We start from the raw sequence: 19783 nt of genomic DNA, 5'->3' as shown, positions 1-19783 counted from the left end.
AAACTATGAGCTGACGTTACGTTACCAAAAACAAAAGTGGTTTTAAGGTTGGGGTACTTCAATTTTAAAAAGCTGCGAATTGTATAACATTTTTTCGTACTAATAAATAAAATATTGAGAGCTAATTTTCCAAGTTATTAAATGTAAAAACCTTTCCTGTTTTCGTTATATAACAACAAAAATATATGGAAATCTGTTTTTATAGGCTTTAAATATTATTTGGAATGGTGAACTTTTTGTCGGAAATGTCCATATATGTATGCATGTATAAATATTCTTACTAAGGATTACGAATATGGGTACTCGTATGTATATTTTATTCCGCAAAAATTCGAGTATGTCTAAACGCGGGTAGGCTATACAATTTTGTCAAAGAACATTAACATTAAAATATGTATGAATATTTGTAATCTCTCGTCAATTCGTAAGATCGCAAGTTATCCTTGAGAGGAACTTACTTGTTTTGCGATTCACTGGTTGGTACTGGCATTGACTTTTATTGAACGTTTATTGAACTCTGTTACTCATGCGGCGTGTGTTTAAACATCATAATTAACCCAAAGCCTATTACTCGAATCAAATAATATAAATAAAAGTATTTCAAGTTGTCCTGTGCACATATTTCTGTACGAAAGATCACAAAAAGTTGAAAATTTTAATTGCCGTCTAGGTTACGTGAGGCTTCGTCAAAAGCCCTAACACTTAGGCATCTTCATCGGCGTTGGTGTCGTGATTTCATCGTACGAATATGCACAGGTAGGTATGTAGGTATAGAGCTAGGCTAGGGAGACAACGGTGGCTGAAAGCGCTTATCCGTATTCTTCTTACCTTCGCGCCAAGTTCCCATGGCGACAAACCGACGAACGGCAATAGCATCGCCATGACCGATGCCATTTGGTTAAAATCTATCAGCATCACGAAGCGGACGTTGGGCTTCCAAAGTTTGGGATCCCAATACCTGTTAGGGATGACCAGGCGCATCAACTTGGCCACGGCAACACCACTCCACACCACACCACTCATCGCCGGTTGGAGTTGCATGACAACATTGAAGCAGCAGTGACAGTCGGCCACGAGTATACATATATGTATGTAGCTAGTACAATGACGGATTTTGACTCTTTGGCCCTAAAAGCATACAGGCGAAGGCGCAGCGCAGTTTTTCAGCTGAAAATGTTCCAGTCGCGCGCTTGGGTCAAGTCAAGACAGCGGACGCGATGTCGGCGTGTGGATGCTGCTCACGCGTCTTCGCTGCCCACGAAATCAACATGAATAGAAAAAATCGCAAGACCCATCCCCATTGACGATGGCGACTATTCAATGCTCTATAGATCGTTGCAAATGCTGTCTGTTAATTGGAACTTAACCAGTTCTACATGTGTAGAAAAAATCAACTTTTACTCATTGAGGATTACAAAAAATCTACTGCTCCGAAAATATATTTTCCACACGCAGCTTACGTAGCTTACGATCATACATGGATCGATTTTCGGCTTGTGAAGAAGTGGCAATACCCTGATGTGATCAGTGTGCGTGTAAAAACACCACAATCAACGTAAAATAAACAACAATATATGTATGGGCTACTAGCATGGGTGTTTTTTGTTGCTGTTGTTTTACTTGCTGGGGCTTTGCATTTTTATAGCAATATCCAAAACGGATTTTGTTAAATCATACCTCGTGTGTATATAAACGAAGACGAACCTCTTCGAGGCTTAGTGCGGCAACGTCCACTTAACCAGCGACAACAAATCGCATACCCCCAGTAGGTCTCAACAAACAAGTGCAGTAAGTCAGAGCCGCATCCCATCGCATCCCATCCTATCCCATCCAAAAGATGATGGACCAATAAATTAGTCGATTCAGCAAGTGTTTTTTGTATTATTTTAATCTAAAATCAGTGTTCAAGTGAATGCACAAGCGCCGCACAATAGGCTATTAATTATACCTACCGAAAAGAAAACATAAACAAAGTGAACTAAGAACAGGTGAATCCTCCTACGAAAGTGTGAGAACGAACGAAGTCGAATGTTTTTTTGTCAGTGAACCGATAATTGCAGGCGAGTGTAAAAACCCCACACTGCCATAAAGGAATGAAATAAATTGCCGAATTTATAGGAACTCTCAAAATATACATATGTACATACATATGTACATACAATATAATTCTCAGATTGGGAGAAGATTTATGAATTGAATCATTTGCGGCGATACTTAAAAAGCATACTAACGGGTATTTTTAATTTACTATTCTGTTCTGTTCAAATACAGTTTAAAATACGAAACAAGTTTTACAGATCCCATCCGATCCCATCCAAAGTTCTTAGAATGCGCAATAATTTTAATTTTTGCGCGTTTGCCTTTGAGGCATAATAAAAATGCACAGATTTTGTCTTGTCTTTTTTTCTAAGTATCGCAATTCGCACGTTTTTATCGCTTTTAATGAGAAAGATGAATTATAAATGCAAATTTGTATTGATTTGCTTAATCCGGGATGGAAGATACAGGTATTATAATGGTAGAGTCGATGGTATAATGGCAAATATGTACTATTTTACATTCCAAAGCAATCAAGGCTCATGTGGTCATATCACAATACCCGTAACATACCGACGCCTCTCACAATTGTTTAATTCATTGCGTAACTTGCACCGAAATTCCCCATATTTGATTTGTTTTTGCATAAAGTGATCTTCCATATAAAGACATTATTTACACATATGTATATCCATTTTGAGCTCGTGCTCTTCAATGACTGAATAAAAATTGTTGAAAAACTATTACGTGGTACTATAATATCCTTCGACTGTCATAGGAAGGATGGTTCTCCATGAAATGTAGCTTCAGTTTCTCATTCAACTGTGGGGCTTTTAAATTGAATAACAAATATCGTTATAGTGTATCGAATTGCTGCCAAAAGAACGATTAATTTGTGACCCATAAGACACAAAATAACATTAATAACTATCCCACGGCTTAAAAAGTGTATTAAAAGGAAAACAAAAACAAATGACCCAATTAACTAATTTCGATTAGATTTGTATATAATTATGGGTGAATATTATAAAATTGGCATGTTTGAGTTAGCTCGTGAATACTGCGAACAACAAAATATAAAAAATTAAATTAAAAAACTAGGTCATGCGCGTATGCAGCGAGAAATGGGAACAGCAGCAGAAGGGACCAAGAAAACTAACAATCCATCCAAATGAACTTCATTGTCTATAAATAATATATATTCGCATGCTTTCATAAGTATCTGTAAATCAGCAAAAGTCTACAGAACATGTCAGGCTCTATCTAGGCTCTACTTTATTTTCGACGAAATTTCGATTAAAAAAACAAAGAGTACGAGTACGGGTATGTGCTAGTACACACACATTTTTATTCGGGGGTCTTTGATTTCCTGTGTGTACGACCGTTAATTATCCATAATCTCATTGCATTGTATAAATCTAGTTATCTTAATGCTGGCAATCTCCCAAGCCAAGCAAATGGATCTTTTTTTTGAAAAAGTGCCTAATACATTAATAATACAGTCCATGGAAAAAACACCAGCCAGCACCAGCGCCAGCTAGCCATCAAATTGCAGAAGCCAATGCCACACAAAAGGCCTCAAATTGGAACCCCTTTATCAAGTGGGTAACCAAATAGTAGGCACTGGCTACTACAATATTTGCTTCTCGTCTCCCTTTGCTTCGTTTGGTTTGTGTTTTATGTGTATGGATTTTGAAATCTGCAGCTTTTTTCTTTTTAAAGGTTAGTTGTATTATTCAAAAAGCAAACCAGTTTTTGCGAAGCAGATGCATCACATCAGCAAAAGAGGTCCGGCGGCGTCCGGCCCAATGAAGCGTTTGTAAATATTGTACGCTTTAGCATGTACTCAATTTACCTAATTTACGATATAGCAGATCTTACCTCACCCAGTACCAAATATTCTCCAATATTTGCAAAGTGACACACTTAATTATAATTACGCGATGAAACAAAATTTAATTTTTTCTGCCGTCAAGCAGAAATTATACAAATCTTGACGTACACGGATAGACAGAGACCCATGTCAAAGAAAATAATGTGAGCAAATTATTTATGGCTATTTCTTTGAGTTTTTAACTGATTTTTCGTCTTTGTTTGAAAGGTAGGGTCTTGGGGCTTGTACAACACTTTTCAGACTTCAAGAAGAACTGAATACAATACAACGAAATTTGAATAGATGCTGCTACTTAATGTTAAAGACTAGGATAATTTGTTAGGACAAAGAAAAGGTTCAGCTTCGAAGGACAAAAAATCAGAAATCTTTGCAGTCTGAATGAATGAACACTTGAATTTGTAAACAAAAGCTTCTTCTTTTAAGCACTGATAGTTAGAAGTGCTATTTTGATTTATTTTGGATAAAAAAATGTGCGTCTTACAGGTTGAAGTTAAAGCAAACACATCGAATATGGCCAACATTGGCTACGTTTTTATATGGACGCTAATAGTGGTATGTATATTAATAAAAAGTAATACTATTTTCCAAACGGATATTACGATTCTTTATTATTTTGAAGGTCATTACTTCAGGGACGGATCTAAACAATGATGATTCTCTTAATGATGTCTTAAGCTACTCTACGCCCACATTTAATAGTGAGACATCTTTGTCGGCTCAAAATATTGAAAAGATTGATGTTAAATGCGACCAAGGAAATGGCATGACGGTGGAAGTAGACTTTTTAGAAAACTTTAACGGAATTATTTACAGTCAGGGATACTACAATGATCCCAAATGCACGTATGTAAAGTTTTAGGGCTGCACATACCTATTATCTAATGTACTATATTTGATTCCATTAGCTACGTGGCTGCCAATAATGGAGACAGAAAATTTATATTCAATGTGCCTTATGACGGTTGCGGCAGTAAGCCGTCCTGCTCGATATGCTCTTCAATTGAGAACGTCCTAATTATACAAAATGACAAAGATATTCAGAATAGTTGGGATATAGCGCGAAAAGTATCATGTAGCCGCAGCGAGGAGCAGGAGAAAACGGTTTACTTCAAGCCGTTTGTCGTTGATATGCTCGAAATAGTTTCCGTTGATACCCCAAGCGGCCCAGTGGAATGCTGGATGGAAATTGGTACTGGAATACCACCAAATATTAAGCCCATTAGTACAACCTTGAAGCTTGGCACCGATGTAACGTTTACCATAAATGTAAAGCATTCGACTCAAGCATGGGATGTAAACATACTGAAGTGCTATGCCTCAGATGACATGAACTTTGAGGCAAAAACCACCAAGACGTTACAACTCTCCGATAAAAGAGGCTGCACTATCAAGGAAAAAATATTTGGGGAGTGGCAAAAGTTGGAATCTCAGTCCAGGTCCAGTCTTACCTCCACATATTATAATACACTCAAAGCATTTAAATTCCCCGACCGATCCCAAGTGTATCTAAAATGTGATATTGAATTATGCAAGGGAACGTGTCAAAGAGAATACTCATGTAGCAGCTTAAAGACCAAAATACCTACAGATGGGCCCAAGCTTAGGTGTTACCCTGGCTCAGCAGATCCTGCCTGTCTTTTAACCACTTTCTCGCCACCAACAAAGCCAAGAATAGCAATAACGACAACCAAATCACGCTGCTACACTGGATCTACAGATCCAGAATGCCAAAAAACAACCTACTTCCCACAGACAACGACTGAAGCGCCAATAGCCATAGAACAACCAGAATGTTATCTAGGATCGACAGATGCTCGATGTCGTAAGAGGCCCGCAACGACAACAAAGCCCAGATGTTACCCTGGATCATCAGATCCAGACTGTCAGCCCGCAACTTACTTACCACCAACAACGATCAAAACACGAGTAGATAGACCCAAACCACGGTGCTTCCCAGGTTCAACCGATCCCCGATGCCCTCAAGAACCCTCATCAACACTGAAACCACGTTGCTATCCCGGCTCATCCGATCCTGAGTGTCTTCCATCGACATACGCACCACCTACAACTAGAAGAACCCCAACATACTCGGCTCCGACGACGACTAGAGCTCCTATAACTATAGAAACACCGAAATGCTATCCAGGATCAACCGATCCTCGATGTCCTCAGAGGCCAGCCACGACAACAAAGCCTAGATGTTATCCTGGATCATCGGATCCAGAGTGTCAGCCCGCAACTTACCTGCCTCCAACAACGATCAAAACACCAGTAGATAGACCAAGACCACGGTGTTACCCAGGTTCAACCGATCCTCGATGCCCTCAAGAACCCGCATCGACACTGAAACCACGTTGCTATCCCGGCTCATCCGATCCTGAGTGTCTTCCATCGACATACGCACCACCTACAACTAGAAGAACCCCAACATACTCGGCTCCGACGACGACTAGAGCTCCTATAACTATAGAAGTACCGAAATGCTATCCAGGATCGACTGATCCTCGATGTCCTCAGAGGCCGGCAACTACAACAAAGCCGAGATGTTATCCTGGGTCATCAGATCCAGACTGCCTTAACTGCTTTCCAGGCTCTCCAGATCCAAGATGTCCTAAAGTGCCAACAACTAAAAAGGCAGGCTGCGAGGAGAACCCAGATGACCCCAGATGTCAACCTGCCACCTATTTACCGCCTTCCACTTATCGCACTCCAACTCTTTCACCTAAGCCGAGGTGCTATCCTGGATCCAGAGATCCCGAGTGTCTACCAGCAACTAACCAGCCGCCAACAACGATCAGAACAACAGTCGCACCCAAACCACAGTGCTTCCCAGGGTCTACCGATCCCCGATGTCCTCAGAAGCCCGAAACGACAACAAAGCCGAGATGTTATCCTGGCTCATCAGATCCAGAGTGTCAGCCCGCAACTTACCTGCCTCCAACAACGATCAAAACACCAGTAGATAGACCCAAACCACGGTGCTTCCCAGGTTCAACCGATCCTCGATGCCCTCAAGAACCCGCATCGACACTGAAACCACGTTGCTATCCCGGCTCATCCGATCCTGAGTGTCTTCCATCGACATACGCACCACCTACAACTAGAAGAACCCCAACATACTCGGCTCCGACGACGACTAGAGCTCCTATAACTATAGAAACACCGAAATGCTATCCAGGATCGACCGATGCTCGATGTCCTCAGAGGCCCGCGACGACAACAAAGCCGAGATGTTATCCTGGATCATCAGATCCAGAGTGTCAGCCCGCAACTTACCTGCCGCCATCAACGAGCAAAACACCAGTAGATAGACCAAAACCACGGTGTTACCCAGGTTCAACCGATCCTCGATGCCCTCAAGAACCCGCATCGACACTGAAACCACGTTGCTATCCCGGCTCATCCGATCCTGAGTGTCTTCCATCGACATACGCACCACCTACAACTGGAAGAACCCCAACTTACTCGGCTCCGACGACGACTAGAGCTCCTATAACTATAGAAGTACCGAAATGCTATCCAGGATCGACTGATCCTCGATGTCCTCAGAGGCCCGCGACGACAACAAAACCTAGATGTTATCCTGGCTCATCAGATCCAGACTGCCTTAACTGCTTTCCAGGCTCTCCAGATCCAAGATGTCCTAAGGTGCCAACAACTAAAAAGGCAGGCTGCGAGGAGAACCCAGATGACCCCAGATGTCAACCTGCCACCTATTTACCGCCTTCCACTTATCGCACTCCAACTCTTTCACCTAAGCCGAGGTGCTATCCTGGATCCAGAGATCCCGAGTGTCTACCAGCAACTTACCAGCCGCCAACAACGATCAGAACAACAGTCCCACCCAAACCACAGTGCTTCCCAGGGTCTACCGATCCTCGATGTCCTCAGAAGCCCGCAACGACAACAAAGCCGAGATGTTATCCTGGCTCATCAGATCCAGAGTGTCAGCCCGCAACTTACCTGCCTCCAACAACGATCAAAACACCAGTAGATAGACCCAAACCACGGTGCTTCCCAGGTTCAACCGATCCTCGATGCCCTCAAGAACCCGCATCGACACTGAAACCACGTTGCTATCCCGGCTCATCCGATCCTGAATGTCTTCCATCAACATACGCACCACCTACAACTAGAAGAACCCCAACTTACTCGACTCCGACGACGACTAGAGCTCCTATAACTATAGAAGTACCGAAATGCTATCCAGGATCGACTGATCCTCGATGTCCTCAGAGGCCCGCGACTACAACAAAGCCGAGATGTTATCTTGGATCATCAGATCCAGAGTGTCAGCCCGCAACTTACCTGCCGCCATCAACGAGCAAAACACCAGTAGATAGACCAAAACCACGGTGTTACCCAGGTTCAACCGATCCTCGATGCCCTCAAGAATCCGCATCGACACTGAAACCACGTTGCTATCCCGGCTCATCCGATCCTGAGTGTCTTCCATCGACATACGCACCACCTACAACTGGAAGAACCCCAACTTACTCGGCTCCGACGACGACTAGAGCTCCTATAACTATAGAAACACCGAAATGCTTTCCAGGATCGACCGTTGCTCGATGTCCTCAGAGGCCCGCGACGACAACAAAGCCGAGATGTTATCCTGGATCATCAGATCCAGAGTGTCAGCCCGCAACTTACCTGCCGCCATCAACGAGCAAAACACCAGTAGATAGACCAAGACCACGGTGTTACCCAGGTTCAACCGATCCTCGATGCCCTCAAGAACCCGCATCGACACTGAAACCACGTTGCTACCCCGGCTCATCCGATCCTGAGTGTCTTCCATCGACATACGCACCACCTACAACTAGAAGAACCCCAACTTACTCGGCTCCGACGACGACTAGAGCTCCTATAACTATAGAAACACCGAAATGCTTTCCAGGATCGACCGATGCTCGATGTCCTCAGAGGCCCGCGACGACAACAAAGCCGAGATGTTATCCTGGATCATCAGATCCAGAGTGTCAGCCCGCAACTTACCTGCCGCCATCAACGAGCAAAACACCAGTAGATAGACCAAAACCACGGTGTTACCCAGGTTCAACCGATCCTCGATGCCCTCAAGAACCCGCATCGACACTGAAGCCACGTTGCTATCCCGGCTCATCCGATCCTGAATGTCTTCCATCGACATACGCGCCACCTACAACTAGAAGAACCCCAACTTACTCGACTCCGACGACGACTAGAGCTCCTATAACTATAGAAACACCGAAATGCTATCCAGGATCAACCGATCCTCGATGTCCTCAGAGGCCCGCGACGACAACAAAACCTAGATGTTATCCTGGCTCATCAGATCCAGACTGCCTTAACTGCTTCCCAGGCTCTCCAGATCCAAGATGTCCTAAAGTGCCAACAACTAAAAAGGCAGGCTGCGAGGAGAACCCAGATGACCCCAGATGTCAACCTGCCACCTATTTACCGCCTTCCACTTATCGCACTCCAACTCTTTCACCTAAACCGAGGTGCTATCCTGGATCCAGAGATCCCGAGTGTCTACCAGCAACTTACCAGCCGCCAACAACGATCAGAACAACAGTCCCACCCAAACCACAGTGCTTCCCAGGGTCTACCGATCCTCGATGTCCTCAGAAGCCCGAAACGACAAAAAAGCCGAGATGTTATCCTGGCTCATTAGATCCAGAGTGTCAGCCCGCAACTTACCTGCCTCCAACAACGATTAAAACACCAGTAGATAGACCCAAACCACGGTGCTTCCCAGGTTCAACCGATCCTCGATGCCCTCAAGAACCCGCATCGACACTGAAACCACGTTGCTATCCCGGCTCATCCGATCCTGAGTGTCTTCCATCGACATACGCACCACCTACAACTGGAAGAACCCCAACTTACTCGGCTCCGACGACGACTAGAGCTCCTATAACTATAGAAGTACCGAAATGCTATCCAGGGTCGACTGATCCTCGATGTCCTCAGAGGCCGGCAGTTACAACAAAGCCGAGTTGTTATCCTGGCTCATCAGATCCAGAGTGTCAGCCCGCAACTTACCTGCCTCCAACAACGATCAAAACACCAGTAGATAGACCCAAACCACGGTGCTTCCCAGGTTCAACCGATCCTCGATGCCCTCAAGAACCCGCATCGACACTGAAACCACGTTGCTATCCCGGCTCATCCGATCCTGAGTGTCTTCCATCGACATACGCACCACCTACAACTGGAAGAACCCCAACTTACTCGGCTCCGACGACGACTAGAGCTCCTATAACTATAGTAGTACCGAAATGCTATCCAGGGTCGACTGATCCTCGATGTCCTCAGAGGCCGGCAACTACAACAAAGCCGAGATGTTATCCTGGCTCATCAGATCCAGAGTGTCAGCCCGCAACTTACCTGCCTCCAACAACGATCAAAACACCAGTAGATAGACCCAAACCACGGTGCTTCCCAGGTTCAACCGATCCTCGATGCCCTCAAGAACCCGCAACGACATTGAAGCCACGTTGCTATCCCGGCTCATCCGATCCTGAGTGTCTTCCATCGACATACGCACCACCTACAACTAGAAGAACCCCAACATACTCGGCTCCGACGACGACTAGAGCTCCTATAACTATAGAAGTACCGAAATGCTATCCAGGATCGACTGATCCTCGATGTCCTCAGAGGCCAGCAGCTACAACAAAGGCGAGATGTTATCCTGGCTCATCAGATCCAGACTGCCTTAACTGCTTTCCAGGCTCTCCAGATCCAAGATGTCCTAAAGTGCCAACAACTAAAAAGGCAGGCTGCGAGGAGAACCCAGATGACCCCAGATGTCAACCTGCCACCTATTTACCGCCTTCCACTTATCGCACTCCAACAATTTCACCAAAGCCGAGGTGCTATCCTGGATCAAGAGATCCTGAGTGCCTACCAGCAACCTACCAGCCACCAACAACTATAGAAACACTAACGGAGAGGCCTAAGCCAAGATGTTACCCTGGTTCTACTGATCCTCGGTGCCCTCAAGAGCTACCTTCGACAACAAAACCGAGATGCTATCCGGGATCAACAGCTCCAGACTGTCTAGCACCAACGTATTTGCCACCAACAACGAAACAAATTCCAACCTCTAGTACTATAACACCTAAGCCCGTAACAACAGATGGAGAAAAGTTTAGGTGCTACTCTGGTTCGCCAGACCCCCGTTGCAAGCAGGACAGTACTGTGATACCCTCCTATAACTTGATTACTTCCACTCAGCCACCCGCAACAACGCCTACTTATTGTTATCCTGGATCTATTGATCCACGTTGCCCCAACAGCGGATACAAAGGTACGAGTCGTATTCCTGCTACATATCTACCGCCCTTGAGTGACCCGGGCTACGACAGGACTATTCGTAATGCAAAGAGCTCTTTTTTTAAGGAAATTAACCAATTGGCATTCACCGATAATAACATTTTTGAGATTGATGAGGACGAAAGCGAATCAACTAGAGTTAAACGGGAGTTAAAGGCTGCCGACGAAAATTCATTGATCATTTCTCAAGAAGACGACCTATTATCGAGAAGAATTGTTAAGCGTGAGTTTAGTGAACGGCCATCAGAGAGTGAAGTGATTTCTCTGACACTTGGTATTCGAACGGGGATCAATGTTAATTAGTCATGGAAGTTAAATACCTAGCACTAGCAATATTATTATAATACCCATCTTACACCGATATGTATTTTACTTAGCCAGATTTTCATTAAATATAAATCTTTGTACAAATTGTAACGAACCGTTTTTGTTCGTTTTAATTTCCTTTAGTTTGGTCTCATCGAACGGCCTAGAGTTGGCTGAGCTACGACTTTCGGCGTCTACTCTCTTTTCCTAACCTCATGAATTTGAATTCCACGCCTTTAGAACTTCAAGCTAACGCCCTGAGTTTATAACGTTTATAACGCTTCTCCGGATATACAGCGGGTCGGCACTACAACCCGACAGACACTCCGAGCTTCGTTCCATAACTGCTGCCGCCTGGTGTGGCACAAAACGCATCCGTTGCTAATACGACCCTTGATACGACTCATGACTCAGGTTAAGCTCTGCTCTCTCAGCTCCACCCGGGACGCACCCACTCCTTTAGCTTTGCACACTTCACGGACTGCCGGATATAGTCTGCTGGCGCAACCGACCGACTGACCTCTAAATCACTACTTGGATAGAAAGTAATATAAAGGCTATAAGCATTGGGCTATTATTTTTAAATATTTAATTTTTATTCATTGAATTTGTTTAATACCCCGAATAAGTTTGCACATCTTAATATTGAGAGTTGAGTTGGAAGTTTGTTTGAGTGTCTGTTGTGAACAGAAAATACAGGAACAGGGTGCAATCGTTCGAGGTTTCCCCATATGCTTGCTTGGGAAATTGGTTAAGATGTTTGAGACTATTTAATAAACAATAAAACTATTTTTAATGTAATAATACTTTTGTAACCATTATTGAAGCGAAACGCTTGTAAATCAGCTTCTCATGATAAAGACGATTTTTCTGCTCTGCCTCTCACTAAATTATTTACGAAATTTATAAAATTCCGGGTGTGGTATTTCGATAAAGTAATTTAATATATTTTAGAGAACAAATCTTTACTCTTATTTGGGCTCTTCAAGACTCTGGGTAGCGACAATATGAATTGCTTTCAATTGACTCATGTGGAATCCACTCCTCATATAATGGTAAGCGGCTCTTCAAGGTCTCAATTTCGCGCAAAATCCTCATAACATTTCCACCAACCAGCTTTTTTATAGCAGCATTACCCCACACCCTATCCCGCGCCAACTCTGCTAGCAAAAGTGCATAGCTCTTCGGTGCTCCGCCAAGTCCAATATGATCTACTCCGGATACTTTCCGCACATAGTTAATGGCATTAATTGCCTCTCGAACGCTTAATGTTCGATCTCCACACCGTTCTAAGTTGAGCAAAACGACTCCTCCATTCTCTGGCAAAAGGCTGTAATAAATAAACCATTTTGTACTTGTTGCTGAACTCCTGATAAGTAAAATCATGATGTAGTCACACCCACCTGAGCACGTGGTCCGGTATGGAAGCAATACTTGTGCTGTTGCAGATAGAAAGTGGTGTAGCGTTTGTTAAAAGAACCGGAGCCTTTGCAGATTGCAAAACGGTAAGCATTGCTGACTCGCTAAGTTGAGATATCTCCACTAACATTCCCAAGCGATTCATTTCAAGAAGCATTTTCTGCAATAAATTGGATAAGCAAGGCTTCCTCTGAATAATCTGCTGATTGGTACCCACCTCTCCGAATTCGTTAAATGAATTCGTTACATTCTCCTCTATGAGATGATCCCGCCTTCGTATAGCAGCAGCTGCCCATGGTGTTGTGCACTCTAAGCTAGTTATGGCGACAAATCGGGCTCCCAGCAAATAAATAGAACGCAAAACTGCCAGACTTGTGCCCAGAGCATGGCCCCCACTGATGCCCATCAGAACAGCCACTTCGCCCCTGATATGAGTTTGCTCCATTTCATCGGCCGACTCCACGATATGCATTAGGTCGCTAGCGGCAGTAATCCGTTTTGCCTTATCGATGCCCTCCAGAGCTAGCTGAACCGCGTCTAGGTATTGCGCACCACAAGGCACAGCAATTGGCCACAGGACTGCGCCTATGTGATTTTGGCGCACCTCGAACAAGTTGCTGCTGTTCAAGTTCGTCGTAGCTGGTGGCTTCCAGGATCCCTCAATGAGCGGCGATTCTGTCAACAAGCGTCGAATGAATGACAGGCGGGCCTCCAGCAGAGAAGAGGACCGAAGCTGTAAGGCCAACGGAATGCCACCTGCCATGCCGATGCATAAGAGTACCAGGCCCACGCCCAGCAGAATCTTTCGACCACGGGACCTTTCTGGGCGCTCCCCAGATAGCTCACTGCTGGAATCCTTTTTGGAGGTGTAAGACGGAATGCCGCCATTGCTGCATCTAATCTTTTCGTTGCCACCACCGAACTTGGTTATTTCCGCGGGAAGCTCAATATCTGATATTTCTGTAAAGACAAAACATTGCTGCTTGCAATGCGGTTGATGCTGGTGAAGCGGATGCACTTCCAAAAATTCGCGACTCGGTACTGGATTCATTGCATCATATAATATCTGTATATCTTTTTTACACTAACAGAGAGATGCGACAGCTTTGTTATTAACAAAAAATAACACACGTTAAGAAGAAAGTTTGAAACTGAAATGATTATTGATTTCTGAACAATTCCTTGGCGTATCCTTGTTACAACCTAGTCATGCGCTCTATGATGATACTTTTTCCAGTGTGGCAACACCCGAAATCGATGACGAATTAAATTAATAATAAAATACTCAACCTTTTCAAAAATGGTTTATATTTATTTAAAAAATGTATAAATTTAACTATTGCCAATAATGTCGGTTAATGTGGCATTTTGTATTCCTAAAAGAATAAACAACTACAGCTTTTTATGAGAAGCTATAACGATGTCCATGAGCTTGTGTGTTGGCAATGACTCTAATACGCATAGGAGCTGAATCTGATTTGTTATGCAGTTGGAGCAAAGGGCGATCTGCACAGCTTGCGAAAACCGTTCCATGCACTTTTGATACGCAGCATCCGAATGTGGATCCACACTAGATTCACTTAACCGAGCGCAGTAGTTCTGCAAAGACTTAATAATCTGCATCAAGTCCTGGAAGGGTAGAGCGGTCGACTCTCCACTGGTTACAAGTTGTTGGAGCGTTCGCAAGACAGATAAATGTAGGTTGCTATACGTGGGTCTGTTGGAAACCAATGGCGCAAGTACTACCCATCGCAAGAGACCAGCCAACGGGGTAGCGAATGGCATTGCAATAGCACCAGCTGGCAGAACCAGTGGCTGTTGAGATGCTTGACATAAGGTGGGATTCTCAGTCATCCATTCAGTAATCGCATCCAAAAGAGCATCCGGGGGTGGTATTAGTGCGGCTGATCGCTGCTCATTAAGGTAGAGATCGGCCGCAGCAACCATAAAGTTTGCCGCAAAATGCGCGCCAACCATAGGCAATTGCTTCAGTTGCTCGGGTGTCTTTCGAGAGTACAATATAAAATCACTCACAATGTTTTGCGCAACTTCAAGACTCAGTGGGGTCTTGCAGCCAACTTGTTGCATCCACGTACCGGCCGAGGAAAGCAGCGGTGCCACTGATCCAGAAACTGCAGTACTTATAAGTCTGGATAACAACTTGGAACGTTGGGGTGTTAGGTGACTGCCAAACAGGGATAGAAATATAGCATTGCGCGTTGCATCCCGGCCTGGCCTCGAAAAGTATTCAACGAGCGTAATTATCAATTGAAACTCTTGAAACAATGTCATCTGGCTAGTCGGCAACGACTGCGACTTTCGCCCGTCTCCATCCTTGTTCCGCTCCAAGAAAATATATTCAGAAATAATTTGCATTACTAAATTTTGTTTATTTCGGCTAGCAATTATAGTTTCTGCAAAGCAAAAAGTATTAGACAGGCAATAATATATTCGAACTTGATCATCTTACCTATGCGAGCAAGTGCCTCCACGGCACATGTTGGATAGTTTTCCACTTTTAGGTCTAGTTTCCTTTGAGAGCCCTTGCCGCTCTCTACTGACGTAGACATTTTTAACAATATCGTTCTTAAAATGAATAAACAAAGCAATCGCATGCAATCCTACAGCCTACCCGCGCCGAAATAGCGTTGTTTGGTGGGCACACGACACCAGCAGCGCCGCCATCCCTGATTGCGTTGATATTCCCCGATTTTAATATTCGTACTAATATTACCAGCTAGCGAGGACCCTTAGCACTGAACACACAATTTTGTTTGATTTTTGAATCAATTTTCTACAAGATTCGGTAATTTTAAGGACTCACTTTAATTGGATTGCTTATAAACCTTGCTTTAAAACAAAAAACGTCAGAGCAAAAACGTAAGTGTGTACGGAATGAAACGTAGGTGTGGTCGGAATGCTACGTCATTGTTGCTGGCCAATCGGTTTCACCTATGAAAGTGGACATTTGTATACCCTATATACTTTTAATAATGCTAAAATTCGGTTTTCCGAACTGCTTTGAAGCGTAATTAATAATGGCTTTTTCTCAGATTGATATTTTTTTTCCTTTTCATGCATAGGGCTCTTTGAGAACACGATAAACTGATCAATTTCGTTGAGACGAGATAAATAAGAGATAAGAGACTTTCTGCATTCATGGAGCCTGAGATGACCAACATTTCCTCAATTCCATATTACTTTTTTCCCAAGGATGTATGGAGAATGTTGCTGAATCCGTTCAAATGTTGCGGGACAATGTTGCTCATGTCTCGATCAACTTTGCTGGCGAATACAAATAGGGGATTCCTGAAAATGATTTAGACCTGCTTTGAAACGAAAACGAACTTTGTTTATTTTTGTCCTTTTCAACAGTAAATTATATATAATATTTAATTTTATATAAATTCAAGTTAATTATTTCTTTATAGTATATAATTGCATATAGAGTCAAGTCAAATATATTGTTTACAATATTTAATTTTATATAAAGTCAAACCATACAATATATGTATGTATAATATGGTTAATATAATCGAAAATCGTTTATTTCACAGCCAATTTCAATACTGACTTACATAAATAAATGTTAAATACAAATCTACATAAAAAGATTGTGTAAAATTTTGTTTAAGAAATTTGTTTCGCTTAAATGTAGTTTCTTAAAACTTCTAGCGGCGAAATTTAAATTTCCTAACCAATTGGTCGACCTGAAAGACTTCCGTTTAACTGACCATATTAACGGTTACCAAACAGACGCATAAAATAGACCAAATGATAACAAAAATCAACCAAGCACTTGATTTGAAAGGGCTTTCGAAACTATTAACTATACCACTTCCCAGAAGTTCTGAACAAGTGCGTCGAGCGAAATAAACCAAAAAGACAGGGATTACGTATTGTATTCCAGTCCCGGCATAGCTCCCTGTGAATGCCACAAGACTTGCCAAACTCTCCGTAAAATATGTGACACAAAATGGTGGAATAATTGCACATAAAGGGAAGAGTATACGCACGAACGGACTATAGGTGTCATAGCGAGACATGTCTAGAAAAAGAGTTTGAAGATTGTTTTTCAGCGTTACCGCAATAATTGGAAAACTAGCAGACAAAGTAAAAATAGGGAAAAGTGCCAAAAAATAGTCAATGCCTATTAGTAAACCTGATGCAAAGTCTGTGTAGTCTACATCGTAAGGAAGAAAGTTTAGTGTGTAAAGGTCTTCAATCCGATCAAAAGCGAATATACCTGTCATGGCTAGTACTATATAAAAAGCACAAATGATAGTATAATCAAATGAAAGTATTTTCGATACCATCAACTTATGCTTAAGTGGCGCCAATAGGCTAGGAAGTGAATGGTGACACATGAAAGAGTATACACAAGCGCCAAACAGCGAGGGAATACCATATACATTAAAGCTTACTGGGTGCCCTCTGGGTCCTCTTGAGATCAACAGTTTCAATGATATACAGATCATCAGAGTAAACGCTGTGAATAAGTTTTAATGCTTTACAAGCTAACAATTTAATAAATAAACTTCTTTCTTACCCATCCAACGGAAAATAGCTGTGAGAATTTGCAAATATTTGGTTTTCTGAATACTGAATGCAGCAAATGGACCGAATATGAGAGTGAATCCAATTAAAATCACTCTATACACGCTTAATCGCGATATTGTGTGCTCTTTCCAACACGCGTGGGCTGTATTATTCCTGAAGTCTCCAGGCCAAAACATCAGTCTCGAGTTTGGCGAATCTGTATCATTTGTCTGGTCACTAAAATTATGAGTGTTTAACGCTCTCTTGGTAATTAAGATTTACATAAGATCTTACCATATAACGTCCCGGAGGCTCCTTGATACTGCAGCAGAATAGATACTCAAGTCTCCATAGAGATAAACAATGAGGCACAAGAAAAACATGATGCGGCCGAATTCGTTGAAAAAAATTGTCGCCATTTCGCCCAATTCGAATTTATGTGACAGCTGATAATAATGGTTTTCAGCATTTTGAATGGTCAATGGAACTCGCTCGAGATCTCTAAGATCTGATCCTAGATCGTCTGCAGAGGCATCATCATTTTCACTGCTTTCTGCGGAGCTTCGACTATGATGTCGAAGGGCCTGAAGAGTTTGCCAATTCTTGATAGCATTCGCGCAAGCCATTGCTTCAATAATAAAGGTAACTGTCATGTAGCTTATTGTGGCTAATAATATAATTACTATAAGACTTAACACCCATCCTGCTTTGGCAAACACTCCAGGTAAAGTTAATGCGCCCGTTCCAACTATTAGATTAAAAATGAATATAAATCCAACCTGTTGGTAAAAATGGTATTACAATTCGCAGACATATGGTACAAATATGTATATTATATGTGTTGAGTTCAGATTCACTATGCTATGATCTGTGGACGTTATCTCTATTACTGTGGTTGTGGCAACACATACTGGTTCATAAATATGTACATACATAAGATAAGTAATATGTACCTATTATGTTCTCAATACTAGCTTTCGAGTGCTCTGAGGGCATTCAAGTTTAAAATTCAATTGAACCATTTATTTGCTCAGGTGCTTACCAAATTCGAATAGGTGGGTGCAGGCTCAGGCCTGCTTATGAGGCGCGGCATCTTGCAATGCAATTTCTTTGTTTTTTACACACACAAAAAACCAAACAAAACAATTGTCCAGCCAACAGCAGTGTGACCGTAGATTTATATATCAAATATACGGTCCGACCCTCAGAAATATGCCGAAATATACCGTCTCATTTTCTAAAATGCCGTAAATGTACCGATGTATCCATTTTTTTGCATCAATAAAAAAGTAACAAAACCGGACTTTTCTTTATTTGAGATCATTCGTTCCTTATTAAATAGAATTATTCTTTACCTCAAACAGTCTTAAACAGACATAAGACGGTTCTCTAACCACTATACTCATCGCCGTCACTGTCATTTTCCTTAAAATTTTGTAAAAGCATTTCTTTTAACAGTTCAAAATTTCCAAACCTTTTCTTGTCTCTTAGACTTTTTTCTTAGATATCATAGATTTGGAATGTCTGTTCGCAAAAGGGTGGAATGGATTTGTAGTTTAATGCAGGAAGGATATCTTCGCTACCTCTCTCCATTTTGCTCGCACTTGTCATGAGAGATGGGGAAAAACATAAGACAGAAAGAGAAGGAACTACGACCGCTAGTTATATTCTAATGTGTATTCTTGCACTTTGTTTATTCTCTTGCCACCTATTGAACTATTTGATTATAATATTAAAATATTTGATCTATCTCTCCCGCAAAACCAACCGTTATATCTCGCTCCCCTCCGACTGGGGGCGAACACTTCACGATTTAGAGAGAGAGAGAGCGCGCCTGGAATATCATTTGTTCCTTCTAGCTATAATAATGATCCGATCTGATGCAGATTTGGCAATATGCTAGATATGGTCATTCTCTATCTTTATCTTTATCTATCTCTTCGTATCTTTAAAATTGTGGATGCCACAGGGGCCTATAGCTCGTATAGTCTCTGAGATCTAGGCGCTCATCAACATAAACGAGCAGACAGACATGGCTATATCGACTCTGATTTTAATACTGATCAAGAATATGCATTTTTTGAGGTGGGAAATGCTTCCTTCTATCCACCACAAAATTAATACATATATATTTACCTAACCTTTTCGACTACCGGGTATAAAAATGAAGCCTATTTCGAGCCTGGTACTCCATACTCTTGCAATACTCCCTCCATAGCCGAACTCGCAGTAAACTAAACTCTAAAATTGTATGGTACAACT

At 42.5% G+C, this 19783-nt stretch overlaps 4 protein-coding genes across 7 annotated transcripts; 1 reads left to right on the top strand and 3 right to left on the bottom strand.

The window, feature by feature from the left end:
- The first annotated feature begins 1711 nt into the window (after positions 1–1711).
- Positions 1712–12139, top strand: LOC108153422 (adhesive plaque matrix protein). Of its 3 annotated transcripts, none has more exons than XM_033386615.1 (5): positions 1712–1788; positions 4415–4483; positions 4551–4774; positions 4837–6474; positions 9916–12139. In XM_033386615.1, exons 2-5 carry the CDS (start codon positions 4442–4444, stop codon positions 11558–11560), a joined length of 3549 nt encoding a protein of 1182 aa, XP_033242506.1. In that variant the 5' UTR covers positions 1712–1788; positions 4415–4441; the 3' UTR covers positions 11561–12139. The 3 variants fall into 3 exon arrangements, with proteins under 3 accessions (XP_033242506.1, XP_033242505.1, XP_017138914.2); XM_033386614.1 differs by having other exon boundaries at positions 1713–1788; positions 4837–6476; positions 6819–12125; XM_017283425.2 differs by having other exon boundaries at positions 1762–1788; positions 4837–12125.
- On the bottom strand, positions 12136–14155 carry LOC108153423 (dipeptidase 3). The gene is made up of 3 exons (XM_017283426.2): positions 13200–14155; positions 12967–13142; positions 12136–12893 (listed from the first exon to the last, which is right to left on the bottom strand). Exons 1-3 carry the CDS (start codon positions 14031–14033, stop codon positions 12548–12550), a joined length of 1356 nt encoding a protein of 451 aa, XP_017138915.1. The 5' UTR covers positions 14034–14155; the 3' UTR covers positions 12136–12547.
- Positions 14156–14280: 125 nt separating this feature from the next.
- Positions 14281–16054, bottom strand: LOC108153279 (uncharacterized protein C7orf26 homolog). 2 transcript variants are annotated; one of them, XM_033386616.1, is made up of 3 exons: positions 15807–16054; positions 15453–15738; positions 14281–15396 (listed from the first exon to the last, which is right to left on the bottom strand). In XM_033386616.1, the coding sequence occupies exons 2-3, from the start codon at positions 15595–15597 to the stop codon at positions 14375–14377; spliced, it is 1167 nt and encodes a 388-aa protein (XP_033242507.1). In that variant the 5' UTR covers positions 15598–15738; positions 15807–16054; the 3' UTR covers positions 14281–14374. The 2 variants fall into 2 exon arrangements, with proteins under 2 accessions (XP_033242507.1, XP_017138636.1); XM_017283147.2 differs by having other exon boundaries at positions 15453–16054.
- Positions 16055–16508: 454 nt separating this feature from the next.
- On the bottom strand, positions 16509–18695 carry LOC108153262 (transmembrane protein 104 homolog). Its single transcript, XM_017283124.2, has 4 exons — positions 18564–18695; positions 17816–18300; positions 17532–17758; positions 16509–17471 (listed from the first exon to the last, which is right to left on the bottom strand). The coding sequence occupies exons 1-4, from the start codon at positions 18612–18614 to the stop codon at positions 16708–16710; spliced, it is 1527 nt and encodes a 508-aa protein (XP_017138613.1). The 5' UTR covers positions 18615–18695; the 3' UTR covers positions 16509–16707.
- Positions 18696–19783: the final 1088 nt, after the last annotated feature.

Source organism: Drosophila miranda, chromosome XR, assembly GCF_003369915.1.
Source record: "Drosophila miranda strain MSH22 chromosome XR, D.miranda_PacBio2.1, whole genome shotgun sequence".
NCBI lineage: Eukaryota > Metazoa > Arthropoda > Insecta > Diptera > Drosophilidae > Drosophila > Drosophila miranda.
This window is presented reverse-complemented; position numbering and strand designations above follow the sequence as displayed.